We start from the raw sequence: 19,046 nt of genomic DNA, 5'->3' as shown, positions 1-19,046 counted from the left end.
TTTCTTTGCCTTAATCTGTCAGTATCAGGGTTCAGTGAAGAAATAAGCATCCATTTAACATGCTTGTGTTGGTGGATGCTCCTAAGTCATATTTACTTGTGGTAATGTACATGTAAAATTGTAAGTATTAGTTATAGAAATGTGTACTTTCATTTGTGTACATTAACAATTTCTGCCAGAAAAAAACATGCATTAATTTTTATTAATTTAGATAACTTTTCTGCTTATTCTTGACAAATGCAGAAGTTGACAACATTGATTATGTTTTCACGTTTATTTGCTTGCTTTTCTTTTGGGGATTTTACTGCTTTGGGTAAATAGCATGTAGTGATTTTTAGTTTAAGCTGAAATGCTTCCGTCAGAACAGAAGAGTAGTTTAACTGGGGGAAAAATCTTTTCAGATACAGTTAATTATGTAATAAATTGTCATATAAACATTTTACAACTTTCCATTGTGTGACCTCAGTCTAATACCACCAAAGTGTGTTTTCTTTGATGTCCTAAATGGTATTGAACTTTTGACCACAAAATACACTTTTGAAATTTCTTTTAAACATGGATAGACTATAGTGTAAGAAGATTATGTTGAAGTTTCTACATTTAATATTACTAAATCCTTGTATCCTTATTTAGTTTAGATTTTGGATTGTAGTATTTTAAATAATAAAAAGTTTCATAATGGTGTGCTGGACTTGACTTCTTAAATATTTTCCTCCTTGATTTTTTTGCAGACTCTATTTAAGATATTGTTTTTTCCTGATATTTCCCACTAGGCCCGTGGAATAAAGGATGCCACTGAAATTATATTTGAAATGTCAAAAGATGAGAGAAAAGATTTCTACAGGACAATAGCTTGGGGTCTGAATCGGCCTCTTTTTGCTGTTTATAGGAGAGTTCTTCGAATGTACGATGACAGAAACCATGTTGGAAAGTATGACAACCTCTAATGCTGCATGTATTTATTGGTGTGAGTAGGGACATGCATTTAATATTCGACGTGTTATATGTGAAGCAAAAGGATTCTAGCCAAACAGATCTGGCTCCTTATAACTGATTTCTAGTGAATTCTGCCCAGAAGTGGCTTTCTCTACCTGTGTTGCCGTTTATTCAGATTTGCGAGACAGCAGTTTTAGAGAAGTGTAGAACTCTAGCCAGCTCAAATGAGGGTTGATTGTCTGCAGCTAATTGTTACTATTTGAGGCAGGATCAAGGCTTGGTCAGTCCTGAAAATAGTTGTCATATGACTTTTTTTTAAAAAAAAAAAAAAAAGTGAGGGGAAAAAAAAAGGAGAAAAGAGAAAAAGGCAAGCAGGCTACAAAGGGGTTTCTGATGCGATTAGAAAATACTGAGACAAGCGTGGCTATAAGTCTAGTTTGTAAAACTGACCTTCAGCTAATTACTCTTAATCCCTATGCCATTAATTTACCCATGAGTGAAGCAGTGGGCAAGGTGCTGATGATGGTAGGTTATAGATCTTCAAGTTACATGAAGGTTAAAAATGTTACCTCAGTGCTGACTTTTTTAAAAATGCAAATTTAGCCTTATGGTGATTATAAATTTGAGACAGAAGGGGAAACAAATTGTTTATTTAAGAGGCAGATCTATTAAATTCTAGCCATAGCTCTTAGGAGCAAGTTCACTGAGGATGGGGAGTCTTACCAGTAAATAGGAAGAACCTTAGCAGGTAACTTTAGAAATGTGTTAATAGGAAAAATAGAATTTATTCTTCAAAGTCTTTGCAAGTATTCAGTCAGATTTTTTTTCATATAGTTGAAATTACATAATCTTTTATGATAATGTGTACATTGTGGCTAACAAAAATATTTGTGCTGTATGCTTTTGTATAAAATATATCTTTTTTATTTGCTTACTGCTTAGGTATACACCCGAGGAAATTGAAAAACTCAAAGAGTAAGTCTTTTTATTAGTTAAGTTGTGGTACTAAAGTTCTGTTAACAGTTTGAATAGTTCTTACAGGTTCATTATATGTACTCACTGAAAAATCACAGGTATATTTGACTGTTCCAACTCCATGAGAAAACAGTGGTTGCTTTAAATTAATCTGAAGAGAAATTAAATCGTCTTTCTGATTAGTTTTGTGTATGATAGCATGAATTCAGGACTTGTGACATACAGCAGAGCTTTTATTTTCTATTGAAACCAGTAATAATTCAGACTTTCACAAGCTTATATGTGGTTGTGAAAAACAGCAGTCTACTTTGTTTAAAAAAAAATGAGTAGATGTTATTTCTAAAGAGATTTGCAGGTCCAGGGCGGGATTTCCCCTCTGAAGTCTTAGAGAGATCAGTAACCTGCCAGTAAGGGCCTTTGATTTCACCTCTGAATCTGCCAGAATAAGGCGGTAGCTACAAGTTTTATGTCCTCTTCCCACTTTTCTGATTTGACCAATTTGAAGAAGTTGTGTTAGGCTGGAGCAAAACATAGATATTGTTTTGATGAATTGCTTTGGATACCAGTTGAGCTGAAATTTGTGTGGTTTAGAAGGTTTTCGTCCCAGATGTGTCATAACATATTGATCTATGACCCATACTTTTTTATTAAGAACCTTATGTCATGCTTGGGAGGCAAATAATAGTATTATGAATGTGATTATATGGTGTTTTGTGCCATTTGAAAAGTAGGATGCCTGTATTTTCATGTGATATTATTCAGGTTTCTCAAATAAGCTGTATAGCACCTAAAAATCCTTGAGAAACTGGTATAGAATGGTTATATTGTGTATTACACAGTAGTTAAATCTTACAACACTCCTGCAAGACAGATATTTTAAAAATGAGCATCTTGAGGCTCAGTGAGCCCAAAGGATGTTTTGAAGCAAATGAAAAAATTAGCAGTGATGACGGAAAATATCCTAAGCGTCCTGTAGTATCACAGTGGCTCTTCATTCTGTTCTCTGGCCTGTAAACAGCAAACGGCCTGTTTCTGTTAGAGAGTAGTTGGTATTTTGATAATCTCATAAAAGCTAAAATGCTAATAAGTCTGTTTTCATTTAGGCTGAGAATAAAGCATGGTAACGATTGGGCCACAATAGGAGCTGCCCTGGGGAGAAGTGCCTCATCTGTGAAAGATCGATGTAGACTCATGAAGGACACCTGCAACACAGGTGAGGGAAATGCTGCTGTTAGAAATAGCTGTTCTGGTTAAAATGTCACCTTTCTCATGTCTGCATTTGTCAAGGGTGCTTTCAGAACTCAGAACTAGGTAAGTAGTAATGTGAAATCTGGGGACGTTTTAAGAAGATAAGTAGTATGGGCTTTGGCATTTTTTCTTTCTGATGTTTAAGATCAGAAAAGCCAGATTAATTTTGTAGTCCGTTATCCCTCATACGATAATGCTAACAGAACATACCTTATCGAGGTGGATTAAAGAGGAATTCTTGCTCTCAATGTTAATATGCAAATACTGTATGTGCAGATGTCAGGAGACAGCTTCACTTTGAAGTATTATTTATTTTGAAACGTCTGTATTCAAATGGAAGAAAAAAATAGTCAGACCTCCTATAATTACTGTAAACTAAACTTTTACATGGTTAATTTAGTTCAAACAATATAATCCATCTTACTTGGACCAGTTTACTTTGGTCAATATTTTGACAAGATCTGTGTGGATTTTTTCTTCTGAAAGAAGAGAAGAAAAAGGAACTTGACTGTAATACAATGGAAATATACATCTGTTAAACAAGGATGAATATAATCTAGATTGTTAGTAAGAACAATCATCTGCACAAGTCATTTCTTTCATTTTTAATGAAGTTTGAGGGAATGAAGATAAATGTCTGTTCACATATTATGGATTAGATCTCCTGATGGCCTCTGCTGTTGCTTAACTTTCAGGACTTCTCTCTCTTTCAGGAAAATGGACAGAAGAAGAAGAGAAAAGGCTTGCAGAAGTAGTGCATGAACTAACTAGCACAGAGCCAGGTGACATTGTCACACAAGGTGTTTCGTGGGCTGCCGTAGCAGAACGGGTTGGAACACGCTCTGAAAAGCAGTGCCGCTCGAAGTGGCTCAACTATCTCAACTGGAAGCAAAGTGGGGGCACTGAGTGGACCAAGGAAGATGAAATCAATCTGATATTGAGGTTTGTTGTTTTAATTATTTTAGAAGGATGGTAATATGTGACACTAGCAGGATTCCACTGGGGTCCCTTCTGCTGGTCTCCTAGACACTAAAAACTCTAAAACCCTCCGAAAATCACTGCTGTGTTTACAGTTCCCAGAGATTTATTATTGAACATATTTTTTGTTCTTTGTTTTTTTAGTGAATTTTAGTGCTCGTGAAAGGTGTCAGATTGAAAGCCCTGGAGACTGAAGTCTTCTTTATTCCACAGAACAGGTACAGCACAGGCAGCGACCGTGCAAGCTCCCCACACGTTGCCCCACCAATGCGCTTTAACCCTTAACTGGAGGGTAGTTCAGTCTCCCTGCCCATTCAGTCCTTGGCTTCTCTGCGGAGTTGACCAACAAGGGTCAAGTGTGGTGGTGGTTTCTGTGATGTGGACGTCTGTCTACAAAGAACTAAACTGAGACTGCGAATTAATTTCATGTAGGCCACCAAACACTGATTGGATTTCAGCACCTTTAATGACTAGATTTGATCTAGCAACCTGGTAGTGAAAAGCTCAGTAACTCTTTGAAAATCTTTGATCTCTCCAGTCCTCCTTCCATTTTCAATGCCTTTAACTCAGGCTTTTTAGCCAGTGGATTTTTATGATTTGGTAGTTTGGGGTGGGAATAAAAAGCCAAGACAAGTAGGGAATCTAAATATGATTTACAGAGCACTGTTCACTAATTCACTGAAGCTATGTGACTTGAGCTCAGAGTGAGAAATCTGATTGTACATATCAGTATGTGCTGGTTATAAATCTTTAATTCTTAATTTTTCTATGCAAATAAAATCCGGTTTGGTCTGTCCAGTTATCTTTACCTCATCAATTAGGATTGTTTTTGGTAACTTTTTTCTTTCTATATTTTTGTCTATTTTAAAACTAGCAAGAGTATTCAGCTCTTGCTCAGCTATTGCTTGTTTTTTGAAAGAGCACTTTTTGTCTATTTTTTTTCCCTTTTTTCTTTCTCTTTTTAACTTTCACAAAAATCTTTTCCCTTCTCACTGCGCACCTCTGCTCCAGGTATATATAAACTGGAGGCAATTCAGAGATACTTTATCAATTAAGAAAATAATTAAAACAGATTCTTGTAGAAGTGAGTGTGTGCATAACATCAGTCAAAATTGTGTGAAGACTGTCCCTGACCTGGAGAGCCTGGTGGGATTGATTTTTGAGGAATGGTTTAATATTATAGCTAAGTTCATCTACTTTGGCTAAGAAGCATCTGAGAGGAGGCAAAAATCCATGTTAAGGACGGATGAGTGTTATTTAGGAGAAAACAGAAGCAACTTAAGTATCATAACATGAAATTAATTAAGTGAAAGTTGAGAGTGAATCTCACGAAGTATTTCCTGCCTGGAGAGGTTTGGGGAATGGTTTTCCAAAGAAAAAAAAGTTGCAAGTACCATCATTTGGAATGCTTAACAATAATCTGGTCAAAGCCCTAATGTATGTGTAATAAGAAGAATAATCCTGCATGGCAAGGAGATGGACTGGATGTTCTAACAGGTCTAGTCCATCTTCTGTTGTTTATGATTCTGCTTGACCTCTGGCAGCGTGGAGCCTTGGAAGCCTATGTGGATTCATGAGCTCTGGTGGACGGTTCAATAGCATGCCACTTTGCCTCTGCTACTGCGAGCAGASCAGAAATGTGCAACCCCCTTTCAAGTCTGGAGGGTAGTTTCTAACAGGTGAATCTTTTCTGTTCTGTCAGGATAGCGGAACTTGAAGTTTCTGATGAAAATGACATCAACTGGGATTTACTAGCTGAAGGATGGAGTAGTGTCCGCTCACCACAGTGGCTTCGGAGTAAATGGTGGACCATTAAAAGACAGATTGCAAACCACAAGGATGTTTCATTCCCTGGTAACGTACTAGCTGCTCATTTCCCTTTGGAAAGCTCCCTTTGCAAGTGTCAAAGGAATAAGGCTGCATTTTGTTGTCTACCTACAGCATTGCTGGCGAAAGAGGGCATTGCTCCTTTGCTGGAAGTTACTGGCCTCTTGGATCTGCTGGCTGAGTTGCTCCTACGAGCAGCCCTTAGGTGTTTCAGTCAAAACGAGCACCAATACAACTGAAACAGGTTCTGTGAACTCCCCTCATTTTGGCTGAGGTGAGAGCAAGCCTATAAGCAGCTCAGCTGGCAGATCTTAGATGATGATGCTCTTTGGTGGAGGGCAGTGACCTCTTCAGCAGGAAGAGGATTTGTATCTACAGCCTAACAGTATCACCTCAGGTTAGATCTGTTACCTTTAAAATGTTAAAAAATAATTGTTTGAGGTGCTGATTTTTACTTGTAGACAAAACATAGATCTGTTACTGGCTGCATAATGGAGAGGAGGGGAAAAAGTGAAGCATACAGATCCTTAAATTTCTTGAGTAGTTCTCATTTTTGCCCCAGAAAGACTGATGCTTGAGCCAAAGGGCACTTCTGTCTGCATGACCTTTCCCTCAGGCCTCTTTGCCCCTGTTGAGGATAGGGGGAAAAAAAAGAAAAAGACCTCAGAGGAGAGTCATGTGTCATAACAAGACACATAATTTAATGGTCACTTCTGCTGTGGTGCTCAGGGTGATGATACTGCTCAGACTTGGAGGCTGCAAGGGAAGGGTAGTTCTGTTGAGCTCAGTAAGTGCTCATGTTGTGCCCATAAGCCATATAAACGGCAACGCTTCCGTTAACAAGATATACTCCCATTCCCCTGTTAAAATGCTTGTGCTATCAAGAGTGGAGATATTTAGTGATCGATTCCCTGAATTAAATACTAGAAAAGCAGAGGTCTGAGCTTTTACAACCCTGTATGCACAAACTGCTTCCTTCATGGGACCACAGTGGTGATAGCGAAGAAGTAGGTGATTTTATTGAAGCCATTGGCACCTGCAGATAGAGAATTGCAGCATAGCCATTGAGAGATGATTCTGTCTCTTGCTCCTCTTTTCTAGTCACACTTCTCGCAACTTCTTCGATAAATCAGCTTCCACTTTGTGCAAGTTTGGAGGTTTTAATGGGCTTGAATGTAACTTGGGAATATAACACTTTAGAGCTTTATGGAGGTCAAAAATTATATCAACTTTCCATTTTTCTCGAGCATCTAAGTTTCTTGAGGAAAATCCAGTTCACACAGATATCTCACTGTTCTATATATATAAAAATGTGTTTTATTTGTGTACTAAATTTCTATTTGAAATACCCATAAATTACCCAGGTTTCAAATTCAGAAGGATTTTTTTATTATCATCTTGAATAAATCTCACAAGTAGCATTTCAGATGCCCTTCTTCAGCATGCTTTAGTGTGAATATTCTTTCTCTCAGTGCTAATAAAGGGTCTTAAGCAACTTCACGAGAACCAAAAAAACAATCCAGGGCACCAGCTTTCGGAGAACAAGTCTGGAAGTGGATTACCAAGCACTAACTCCAGCTCGGGGGTTCAGCACGTGCAGATTCGAGTGGCTCGTCTGGAGGAGAATGCAGGCACCACCCCGAGCCCGGTAGCAGCTTTGCAGATTCCAGTCCAGATTACACATGTCTGTAAGTAGCTGCAACACATGGAATCGCTGTCCTTTAGTGGAGCCTAAAGCTTTTCCTACGTTATGATGATGCAGGAGTGGTAAACATGGAATAAAGCGTTTCATTAGTTCTGCTTTGGGCCTGCCATCCGGAAACAAGCTGAGATTAAGTTAATTAAGGACACCAAGGCACAAACTTTTTAACTWTAGTGACACATTAGTTGTCTAATACTTTCAACTCTGCTTTGTCAAAGCAACTGGGTTTTGGTGAGCCCAGCAGGTGCATTGGTATTCTGTGACTTTAGCCTTGCAGGAATTGAATCCTGCAATGGTTATTCTACCTCCGTGTCTGCCTAACAGGCTTGTAGTTACTGGATTCTTTTCTTTTCTGAAGAATTTCTGTCCATGTGGTCAAATTGACTGTTTTTTCTGTCTACTTGAGAGCTGAGCTCTTTTCCAGTTTCACCTGCATTTTATAGAAGGCTCCAGATTTCAAATGCATAATTCCTGCTTTATGAACCTGAATGGTTAGGTGGGAGAGAGCCAACGCTTCACAGCCATCTGCTGCTCAATGCCAGGGAATCTGCAGAGGGAAACTTGGAGCAAACTTCAAAATCAGAGTTTGCTTAGTCTTAGATACCAAAGTTAGTTCAGTTTGAAACAAAAATTCAAATACTTGAGTAACAAAATAATTGAAAATATTCATCAAGATTCCAGTGCTTAAAGCACATGCTGAAAGCACTGCTGTAGTCATTTAGGTCTCCTGCTCTTTCAGTATTAATGGAATTACTAAGTAATCCCAGGCATAATACTAATTTACTGTCAGCTTCCTGAAACTTTATGATTTTTCTTTTCCCCCYTCCAGGAGTAAGTAGAAATTATAATTATGGCTCTGAAGAATTTGTATCTTTTAAAGCCTGGGGGATTAATTGTTTGGACTTGGATCTTGAGGTGGCTGACACTCAAACCATTTTAATGGTGCGCTTAGTTATGTTTAGCATTAATGGCAGTAATTATGTAATCACACACCTGTAGGAGGTGTAGTAGGAGGTATAGTAGGAGTCCATATAGGTTTTATACACTACAGCTGCAACATGCAGTGTGAGCAAATACCCTGGGCTGAACCAGGCGTTTCATCAGCAGTGAACACATTTTGGATGGTACCAGAAAGTACAAAATAAAAATAGAGGTCAGCAGTAAGCAGAGCTCTATTAAACCTGACACTTGTGTACAACAAGTAATATGTTAATCAAAGGATATAGTTCAACTAGAACCTCCTTCAAATCTCATTGAAATGTTAAATAACTATAGATCACATGAGTTCCTGATTACTGCTTTAACTTGGGTTTCCTGGGCAGTTAAGCTATGCTTTCTTTCCTTTGTCCTCTGGGTTAAAGAATGCCTTCCTTAAATACTGCGGTGACTTAGGTACAAATTAGAGAACCTTGACGTTGGAATTGCTGCCAGTTTTCTTATTACTGGGAGTAACCATACTCTGCTGTGTAGTAATTACAGTATTTATGCCCTCCGCAGGGTTGAAATGTTTTGCTTTATGTCTGTTCATTTTCTGATGTTTCTCTTGCAGCCTCAACTGATTCCCCTGCTGCTACTGTTGACTCTGAGACAATAACACTGAATAGTGGAACGCTACAGACCTTTGAGATCCTTCCAGTAAGTAACAGAGAGCTGGGATTTGTTACTGTCTACATTCAAGCACGGCTGCTTCTTGGACTATGGGACTGGGTATTCCCACCCCCCAGCTTTTATTTGTGAAACGAATTCGTAAAATTCATTTATTAAAAGAGGGGAAGAGCAACTGATCTAAAACTTAAAAAGTTCAGAGCAGAGTCTATTTCTAACCACGTAATTCAGTAGGGTTGTGGAGTAAGATGTGAATTGTACCTAAATGTTTTAATTCTGTGATAATTCTTTGAAGTTTGCCTGTATGCTTTTTCTTTTTGGTTGAAATCTAATGTAACAGAGCTAGAGCAAGCTCCCAGCAAGTTAAGTTTCTCCCTAGTTCCACTGTGCTGTAATAATAGCAGTTTTTCTTTCATCTGAGGGTTAAGAGTCAGTTCAGCATTGCATGTTGGATGGTTAGGACCCTGTCTTTTCCCTGCTTTTGTCTGTTTTTTCCTTTGGACTGAGTTCAAGTTCCATTAAGGGCACCAGTGGCTCTCACTACGTAACAATTACTGAATGTCACAGGATGGTTTATGGTTTTGACCAGCTTTATTATAAAGTGAAAGTCATTCTTTTTGCCTTTTTTTTCCAATTTATCTGTAATTTTTTCCTTTACCTTTCTTACCCACTGTTGTACAATGTGCATGACTCAGCCGTAATACTTATTTCAGTACCTAAAGCTGTAGATGAATCTCTCGAGACTTCTTGAGTTCAGTATAGTAACCAGGGCAGTAGGATTTGGGGATTTGTTTTGTTCTGTGTTTTCCCAGGGAGACTACACTCATGCTAGTGAATGTTCTGTACATTCAGAGTTGCTATGGGTCTTCCTCTAAATAACCACATTGCTGGCTATTAACTATGACCAGCGAAAGTGCTGTGTTCGGGTATTGAACTTGTGCTGTCTTTTGCAGTCCTTCCATCTCCAGCCCACAGGAACACCAGGTACCTACTTACTGCAGACAAGCTCAAGTCAAGGCCTTCCTTTAACATTGACAACTACTCCTACTATGACCTTAACAGCTGCTGCTGCTCCAGCCTCCCCAGAGCAGATCATAGTTCATGCCTTATCTGTAAGTATTTTGAACAACAGAAAGACTCAAGTTTAGGGGTGTACTGAAAGTAACGTMGTAAAGCAGAGCTCCGCTTCTCTTGTACATATTAAGGTTGTAAAATGGTTATTAAATCATAACAAGGATATTGTGACTGTTTAAAATTCTCATCGAGGRGCAGGATTTTTTTTAATCTTTTTAAAAAGCAGCTTAATGTCAATTAGAAACTTTAAAACACGATGTCTAAATGCGATGTCTCCACCTACTGGYTAGTCCCAGCAAAACAAAATACATWTTTTTTTCTTTTGCACTTTCGAGTTATTTTGGCAGATGTGTGTTGGTCCTCCCAAAAGTTGTATAGTAGTGGCAGTGCTACCCTTTATTAGAGGGAGGGAAAGGGAAGCAAACTGAGGATTGCATAACAAATGTGCTGAAAATTAAGGGCTGACCTTTTGAATTTAAGACAGTTCATTGGAACAGGTAGTCTGTTTCACGCTACTTATTTGTGAATTATAGAACAATTACAKTCAGTCTGAAAATTCATTATTCTATGAAAAGTCAAAAGATGATCTGGGCTGATGAACTTGCAAGTTACACTTAATAATGACTTTCTTCATTGATGACTTTCTTCAAGATGTAAGACACTTGGAGGAAAGTCTCCACTTTTTTTCTCTTTTTTTTTTCTCCACATACAGCCAGAACACTTGTTAAATACAAGTGACAACGTGACAGTGCAGTGCCACACACCAAGTGTCATAATCCGCACCGTTGCTGCTGAAGATATCCCCTCATCYGTCACGCAGGCAGAACTCGCTGTGGATTCAGACATGCAGCCAGCGGACCTGGCAGACCCTCCTGACGCCTTGGAAGCAAACAGTTTCCCACGTGATATCCACCAGCCCAAGCTGAGTGACGAAGAGCAGTCAGCCTACAACAGAGATGGTGCCTCCAAATTTAGTGGCAGGGATAGCAATGAACTGATGGATGGAGTCATGGTAAGAACCGAAGAGGAGATTTCAGAGGGCAGCCTGAAGCAAGAGGAGGATTCTCACGCTGATTTAACCAGCACTTACGTCACTGAGGTGAGGGAGTGAGAGACACCTGCAGTCTTCCCCCTCTCTACATGGAGAGAGAGATTTCACTGTCTCGTTAAATGTTTGTGTCAGGTTTTTAATATGAGCATGTCAGTGGTCTTACATATGTCATAACTGTAAGAGTTTATTCACATGCACTATCACTGAGCTTCCTTAATGTTATAAGGATGTGAAAAGGATGTGCTTTGATTTGGGCCTAAGGTTTATATTGGGCTTGATCTGGGTCATCAGGTAACTYGCTAGCTGAGGAGCTGCTTCACTGCTCGGACTACGCTGCCTGCTGACTATGGAAATGTAATATATGTATGATCAGGTGGCTGGTTTTGATAGTGATGGCACCTAAGAGTGGACTTCACACGATCATGATTTGATACTGCTGATTTAAACCTGGTGTAAAATCATCCTCCGTGTAGTTTACAGAGCATGGGAGGTTAGGTACTGTGTTTCACTTGTGCTCTGTGAATCTAAAAACGTATCTTTAGATCATGGCTTCCCCTTTGGGAGGCTGTTATTAAGCAAAGCAGATTAGTTCCATATTTGTTAAATTGGAATGAAAAGCATATAAGCAAAGTCTCTGGCCTCAGTGTTAGTCTGCTGCGGCCCCACAGTTGCAAACATCCAAAGCAGTTTAGGTCTGTGGAACTGTTTGTTATAACTCCTCTTAGTTGCTGGAACTAAAAAAATGAATAAGACAATGAAAATGGGTATTAAAAATACGGTGCTCTTTGGTGAGTAGAAAATAGCTTTTCTTAAAAGCTTGGTTAAGTTAGACAGTAAAAAGAAATGAGGTAGATTTAGATACTCCCTCCTTTCCKCCATACGATACCCTTTGCAGTTGCTGTAATTCTATTTTACTGCTCTGGAGAAAAAATCCACTGTTAATATGCATGAATGTTGTTAGGCTTTATCTTTGGGAAAGTAAATAGACAGACACTGCATATTTCTTATGTTCTTATTAAGAGGGAGATCTTTGTGTGCCTCAGCAGTTCTGCTGCTAGAGGAGTGTTCGTATCCTGACAGCATCCGAAGCTGGGGATTCTCCTTCCATTTTCCTTTCTTGTCTTATAGTTTAAAAAAATTACAGTAGAATTAATGATGGCTGAGGCAGCACATCAGCTTTCAGTTCAAAATTTCAGCTTCTCAAGCAGGAATCTGTACATTTGGCTGTAAACATAGTTCCTAATTGAACTTCACAGAAATTATTTATGGTTAACAGTATTTAAATAGCACTGAACTTTATTTCTGTACAAAAAAAAAGAAAGCAGATGGGGTTTGTAATTCTCGTTTGCTTTATTCTTTTAGTTGGATTCGAGTTTGACACACATTTCAGTTTCAGGAAGGAGAACTGAGTTGATTCGGAGTAGAAAAACTACTCTAGAAAAACTCTAAATTTTGCCTTCTCTAAGTCAGCGTTGCCTTCATGCCCTGGCCACTGTTGTCACTGTGGGTGTGAGCAGTGGGAAGCAGGCGGTYGAGCCACAGGGATGTATTGTTTCAGGCTGGGAAATGTGCCCGTTSGCCACAGTGGGAGACGGGTTATCGTGGGCAGGGCCAGCTGAGCTCTGCAGAAAGCTGCTTTTCCTGTAGGACGTAGTGAGCCTTGCATGAACGTGTGCACAGCTGGACTAAGTTTAAATCTTTGCASCTGCAGCACAAGTGATGAAGCTCAGCAGAGAAAGGTGATGTTACAGGCACAGAATCACAGAATGGTTGASGTTTGAAGGGACCTCTAGAGATCGTCTAGTCCAACCAYACAGTTATCCTYACAAAAACGACACTGTGAAACCATCTGAACAAACAAGTGTTCCTAAAACCTGTTTGGAACTYTTTAAGATTGTCCAAAACACAGAGGGCTGTTSCTTYTCTCAAGCATTTCCTTCTCCCTCTGAAAACAGATAAATCCAGCTGCCTTCACCCTGCCAGCTACAGTTGCTAGCRTTGTGCATCAGTGATGCCTGGGGCACGAACAAACTGTAAGTGCCCACAAAAACTGGAAACCAAACATCTGTGCCTGTTAAATTTGGGTAAAGCGATCCCAATAGTGAGGCTGTTAAGTATTACAAAGATACTGCTTCAGTATCTCAGAACATCTAGGTAGCAGGTAAGGGAAAAGATGAATTATTCCTCTTTAATGACAAAGTATTTTGCTTAAAAAATGAATGTTTTATCATCACTTTGCAGCCTCGCCTTTCCTCCTCATGTGCCCTCATAGTGCTCACAGGGTAGAGTTCCTCTCTTCTATGTCCAACTGCCTACATGAGGATGAAACGTGCCATAGGAGTGTTGGGGTAGCCACCTCAGATGTTGGCATGTCCCTCTAATGAGACACAAATCCAGGAAGTCTAGGGCTTATTATGGAGTATGGCTGGCCAAAAAATGCGCTACCAAGAATGCACTTTTCAGTTCCTGTCCTTCTGTTCTTCTCTTTCTGCAGGACCTGGGTTCTCCAACAATAGAAGAACAAGTTGACCAGCCTACAATAGATGATGAGACTGTCCTTATTGTTCCTTCTTCCCACGGTTTTATCCAGGCATCGGATGATATAGACAACGAATCAGTCTTGCCCCTGACAACCCTAACAGGTAGGATGGTCCATTTATATAGTTGATGCTCGAGGCAGGATTCGTTAATTCACTGTTCCTGTGGACACCACATTATAGATCCTTGCTTTCTCTTAAATTGATTTCCAGGCAATCCCTGTGAAACTTTGTAAGCAACTCAGTTACTTCAGCAAAAACAAAAATCTGAATCCAATTTAACCTCATGGGAAAAGCACTAGAACAGCAGCAGCTTCTTAACTGAGCAGCTTGCCTAATCCTTGACCCTTGAATTAGTACACATAGACTAATGAGTAACTCTGTCTAATGTGCATATTTTCATGGCTGGTACTTGAATTAAATTTGTTTCTGATATGAGAGAAGAGCAGCAGCATCACAAGTGCAATCAGTGCTTGTTAGATGGTGAAGGGCTGGGTTGTTCCAGGGGATGTTTGCACAGCACTCATCTGAAAGGGTTTTTAAGCTTGTGCAACCCTTCCCAAAAGCCAAGAGTCACCCCGCTTTGGTTACAGAATCGTCATATTCCTCTAGTGCCACACCTAAATAAATACTCCTTTAWGGAGGAAGGGCCTCCTTTGGGCGCTGGCCCATGAGATCTACKGGATCCAAACTTAAATCACATTTATTACTGAAGGCTTTACTTGAAACTGATAATTGGGGACCAGCTTATGTGATGTTGCTCAAAATCGGTGTAAAAGCTCACTCTGAATTTTCTGTGTTGCCTAAAGATACAGCATATTTCATATACTGTTTCAAGAGCACAGTAAATAATGAGTCCTAATGTACCCTGTGTCTTGGCAGATCCTATCCTGCAGCATCACGGAGACGGGTCGCACATCATTGGCTCCTCACTGGGCAGTCCTGATTCAGAAGATTCGAAGGACGTTGAGGATTTAGTGAGCTGTCACTGAGAAGCAGTGATTATGTCCATTTTTCTACTGACCGTGTTCGCATTGTGAAATTAGTAACAACCCTGTGCCACATTTCCAAAGAAAGCAGTCAGTCCATGTCTTTAAACAAAGATTTCCCCTTTGAAAGGACGACAGGGCACTTTTCCTGCTCAGGCTGTTTACCTCACTTGGAAAGGGTTCCGGAGCAGCCAAGCGAAGCCTGGTTTACTGCTTTCAGCCAAGGTGTTTTGTGTTAAAGACTCTCCGTTGCAGTGCTCACTGCTGGGATGCACAGGGTCAGTCTGGATCAGACTTGTCACTGGTGTGCTGAACTGCCCGTCTTTAACTGGACAGACGCCAAGGATTGTGGACTGGAGCCTCTCCGTGCCGCAGCAAGACGTAGTTTGCACACGTTTCATGAAGAAGGGGTGAGGATTTCTGCACTTACTGACTCTTGTGACACATGGAGTAAGAGACTGTTACATTTCAGGATGAAATGTATTCCATCAAAGACTTCAGGGAGCACGGGCAGCCACGGAAAGAGTCCATCTGTATTCCCATCTCGGCTGCTTTGTCAGCTCACCGTAGGATTCAYGTCACAGATGCTCATGGGGTTTTCCTGCTCTCCTTGTTCCTGAAGAGTCCATTGCTGGCAATGGGCACAGTTCAGAAACAATAGTTGTGAAACGTCTAATTTTTTTTCCTTTCATCACTACAGTAAGCTGAATAAAAAGGGAAAGTCTATGAGAAAGGGAAGCTACTGGGACCCACCAGCACCCCCCAATGCTTGTAACTTGGGGAGGTTTTAGCAAGTAAGACAGAYATGTGTCGGTCTCACTGTTTACATTACACTACCAGGCACCTCTCTAGAGGTGAATTATGCAGCCAGTTACTACATGGGGTGGTCTGGAGGTCATCTAGACTTGGAGAAATAGCTCGGGGAGAACTTGGGCATGGGGCCCTCAGGCAAATGAAATGAATCCCTGCTTTCAAGGGTTGAAACAGACAGTAGGCTGAGCAGCCTGTTAGCTAGGGTTTGGGAGAAAAAAAAATATAGAAACTAAAGACTCATGTATAAATTATTTTATTTATTTCTGTAATTAGCTCTTCATAATCAGAGTTGGTCTTTTTTCAGTCTGTGGTTTTGTTAATGTGAAAAATAAGTTGTAGTTTCAAATGGTTGCCTAGGGAACAGAAATAATTGTATATGCAGTTTAAACAAAATAAAGAGTATTTGTCTTATGTAACTGTAAGATGCCATTTATTCATACTGCTACAGATCCTTGCAGGGCTGCAGTTTATTTGTACAGTAATAAAAAATGCTTTTTTTTTTGTTTTTCCAAAATGAAAAAGCTTGTGCCATTCTGAAACATTGGTACAACCGGAATGTTCATTAAGTGCAACAGTAGCTCTTCAAAAAAAAGCAGAATGTCTTGTCATGTCTTATGGCAATAATTCTCCCCAACAAGAGGGACATTACATATACATTTACATGAAAATCATGTACTGGTTTATCCTTGCACAACCCACTTCTTTCCTCTCAGGCCCATTGTCCTCCGTTAAGTTTCTCAGGTGGAGCTGAGAGCAGTCGGATACAGGAGCATCACTGCTGGGTCCTCCCAGTGTCAGTCATTTACCCACTTCATGGAAGTACAGGTTGGCACATATACATAACATGACAATAGAAAACAATATGTAGTAAATTAAGTTCCTGAATTTAGGTTCCAGGTCTCCTTGTCGATACCAGTAGATCTAGAGGAGAGAATGAGTTTGTGTTACTTAAAATGGATTTTGTGTGAAGAAACAGTCACCAGTAGCCAGACCAGCTGCTAGGCTGCAGTGCTTTCTTTTTTTCACCCCCATAAAACAGCCCTGCTTAATCTAGGRGAAGATTATGTGCAGCTACCAGCCATGTGCCTTAAAAATCAAGGAATTCCCTTAGGTTTTTGTAGCAGGTTTGTGGCATATACCCAAACAAGGCAGGTTTGCCTAGTGATAGGTTAAGGTTAAAGACAGAGGTGACTAAAGTGACTTGGTTTTCAGCACCCAACCTTGGCTTTGTCCATACAGCTGAGAAGAAGGGCAGTGTTTTGCACTATATCTCATTGCTCTGCTGTCCAGTTTCCTTTCTCCAAACTTAAAGCTGTRCTAAACACTGAGATTTCTTGCAACTGCAAGAAACTTGTTATATTAATTGCTCCCCTAGTGATCTCAGCGTTCAGCAGGAGAATAGACACATTTGCAGCTGGCTTCTTTCAAAAGGCAGCTCCTGAGTCCTCCTCAGAAAGGGAAGAGCGAGGTAGGGAGCAAAATCAAGGACAACCTTTCACAAACAGGGTGTTTCACACACATTTACTGCCGTGAAGCCATAAGGAGGACTGTTAGAAACTGGAAAAATGTTCTAGGGCAGCATAAACAAACAAAAAGGAACCACATAAGCAGGTTATATTATATATTTCTGTTCCAGCCACAGTCACACACTTGAAAGGTTGCCCAGTGAAGGTACTTACAAGGATGCCAGCAGAAATGCAACACAAGGAGATGCAGAAAGCAAAAAATATATTCACAGGTTTTGGAGGTAGTTGCGGGAAGACAAAAGCACTGATTAGAGTGACCTGTGTGGAAGAAAACGAGTGCTTTAATCCCTCCTGCGCTTGCGTGCAGAGCTACCTGCRCCCCTGCCCTCCCGCTCCCAACGTGCCACCTCCACAGCCCCGACAAGGACCCCCGACAGCCAGAACAGGCGCCAGGGGCACCTGCCACCCGATCCAGGGAAGGCCATTTAACACTCTGAAGGTGGAGAAGTGGGGAAAAGGATTTTGTCATGTGCAACCAAGGGAAATATAAAAAGGATTAAATCTCTATTAGCCTAAATAGTCTTGTTTCTGGCAACTGTTCTCCAAATACCTAGAAAAAAAAAGTTAAAATATCAATATATTTTTTTACTTCAGATTTTTATGTCAAAAAATCCTTCCAGTGAGGATCTAGGATGGAGATGTTCTAGGACTCAGAAGATCAAATGTGATAACCCAGGTTCAAAGCTGCCTTTTAACTAGGCTATAGGGAGAGGAAATGYGTGCAGTCATACTTGGATTCCAAAATTCTTCTAATGGGAAGTTAACCAATTCTCCTGCATTATAAGCACCTCGTCTGGGAAAGGTSTCAGTACCTAGGCACAGCATGGACATACAAGCTCCAGTCCTCACCTGCTGATGGTCTTTCAGCATGCTCAGCCCTTCAACATCCCACTGGCAAAAAGATCAGTTGTGTTGTGCACAGCCATGAGAATTTAATTGGAAGTTTCACTCAAAAATTCGAGGAGGAGCTTGCTAGAAGCACAAGCAGCAATGACTGAACAGACTCATGTCACTCATCCTCTGCTGAAAATCACAACCTGCCCAGGGTCTTGGGGCATGTTATTGTAAAGAAAACAGCTGTATCTTAAAAACTAGAAGATAAGACAGCTTGAAGAAAGGTTTTCTTCCCTGTTGACAAACAGTTTYGACTGACTCTTTGTCAGGCCAGGGACTATCGGAGCTCCAAGCTCCACCCTTAGTAGAAGTTTTGSTTTCCCGTAATGGGAGGATCTCTGGATTTGCCCTTGTCATCTAAGGGAAGAACAAGAAACAGAGGACACAATGTCGGATACTTACTACAAGCAGCAAAGACGTTAGGCCGCCAACAACTAAATTGATGATTCTGTCCTGCAGAAGAGAGAAGAAGGTTTTACACACACCCCTTGTAAAACACACAAAGGGACCAGCAGCCCTGAGCACCAAGTAAATCAGGAGCCGCGTTTCCCCTCTCCCTCCACGGACCTTGTGGAGGTTGCGCTGGCCAAGTCGGACCTGGCGCCGCTTCCTTGCGGCCAGAGGTCTCTTCATTTGCCATGAGCTTGTTGACTCCTTCTGGGTCAACGGTGCTGGCACCAAGCAAGGACAAGGGACATCAGCCACACGAGACACCGACCCAGCCCCAGGATCACACTGAACACGAGCTACATTGCGGCAGGGATGGAGGGACCACAAGACATCACAGTGCCACCAAGGAGCCCAGGAACGGTCAGCGAGAGCCGTGTGCCCTCCACAAGAACGGGAAGAAATCCTGTGCCCTCCGCCACTGGGAGAAGGGCCATGGACTTC

The 19,046-nt window shown here is 40.7% G+C and overlaps 1 protein-coding gene across 3 annotated transcripts in view; it reads left to right on the top strand.

Annotated features, from left to right (window-relative positions):
* The window catches only part of DMTF1 (cyclin D binding myb like transcription factor 1), a 29,872-nt gene extending 13,788 nt beyond the window's left edge, over window positions 1–16,084 (top strand). For all 3 annotated transcript variants that reach the window (XM_026033274.1, XM_026033276.1, XM_026033275.1), the window contains exons 7-17: window positions 774–931; window positions 1,879–1,911; window positions 3,015–3,124; window positions 3,873–4,101; window positions 5,840–5,991; window positions 7,437–7,652; window positions 9,216–9,301; window positions 10,225–10,383; window positions 11,058–11,444; window positions 13,891–14,038; window positions 14,816–16,084. In XM_026033274.1, coding sequence (XP_025889059.1) covers window positions 774–931; window positions 1,879–1,911; window positions 3,015–3,124; window positions 3,873–4,101; window positions 5,840–5,991; window positions 7,437–7,652; window positions 9,216–9,301; window positions 10,225–10,383; window positions 11,058–11,444; window positions 13,891–14,038; window positions 14,816–14,925 — 1,788 coding nt within the window. In that variant the 3' untranslated portion in view covers window positions 14,926–16,084. The remainder of the gene's footprint in view (window positions 1–773; window positions 932–1,878; window positions 1,912–3,014; window positions 3,125–3,872; window positions 4,102–5,839; window positions 5,992–7,436; window positions 7,653–9,215; window positions 9,302–10,224; window positions 10,384–11,057; window positions 11,445–13,890; window positions 14,039–14,815) is intronic.
* The last annotated feature ends 2,962 nt before the right edge of the window (window positions 16,085–19,046 follow it).

Source organism: Nothoprocta perdicaria, unplaced genomic scaffold (assembly GCF_003342845.1).
Source record: "Nothoprocta perdicaria isolate Ctin4 unplaced genomic scaffold, notPer1 scaffold_127, whole genome shotgun sequence".
Lineage (NCBI taxonomy): Eukaryota > Metazoa > Chordata > Aves > Tinamiformes > Tinamidae > Nothoprocta > Nothoprocta perdicaria.
The sequence above is the reverse complement of the archived record's forward strand: the minus strand, read 5'-3'. Positions and strand labels throughout refer to the sequence as shown.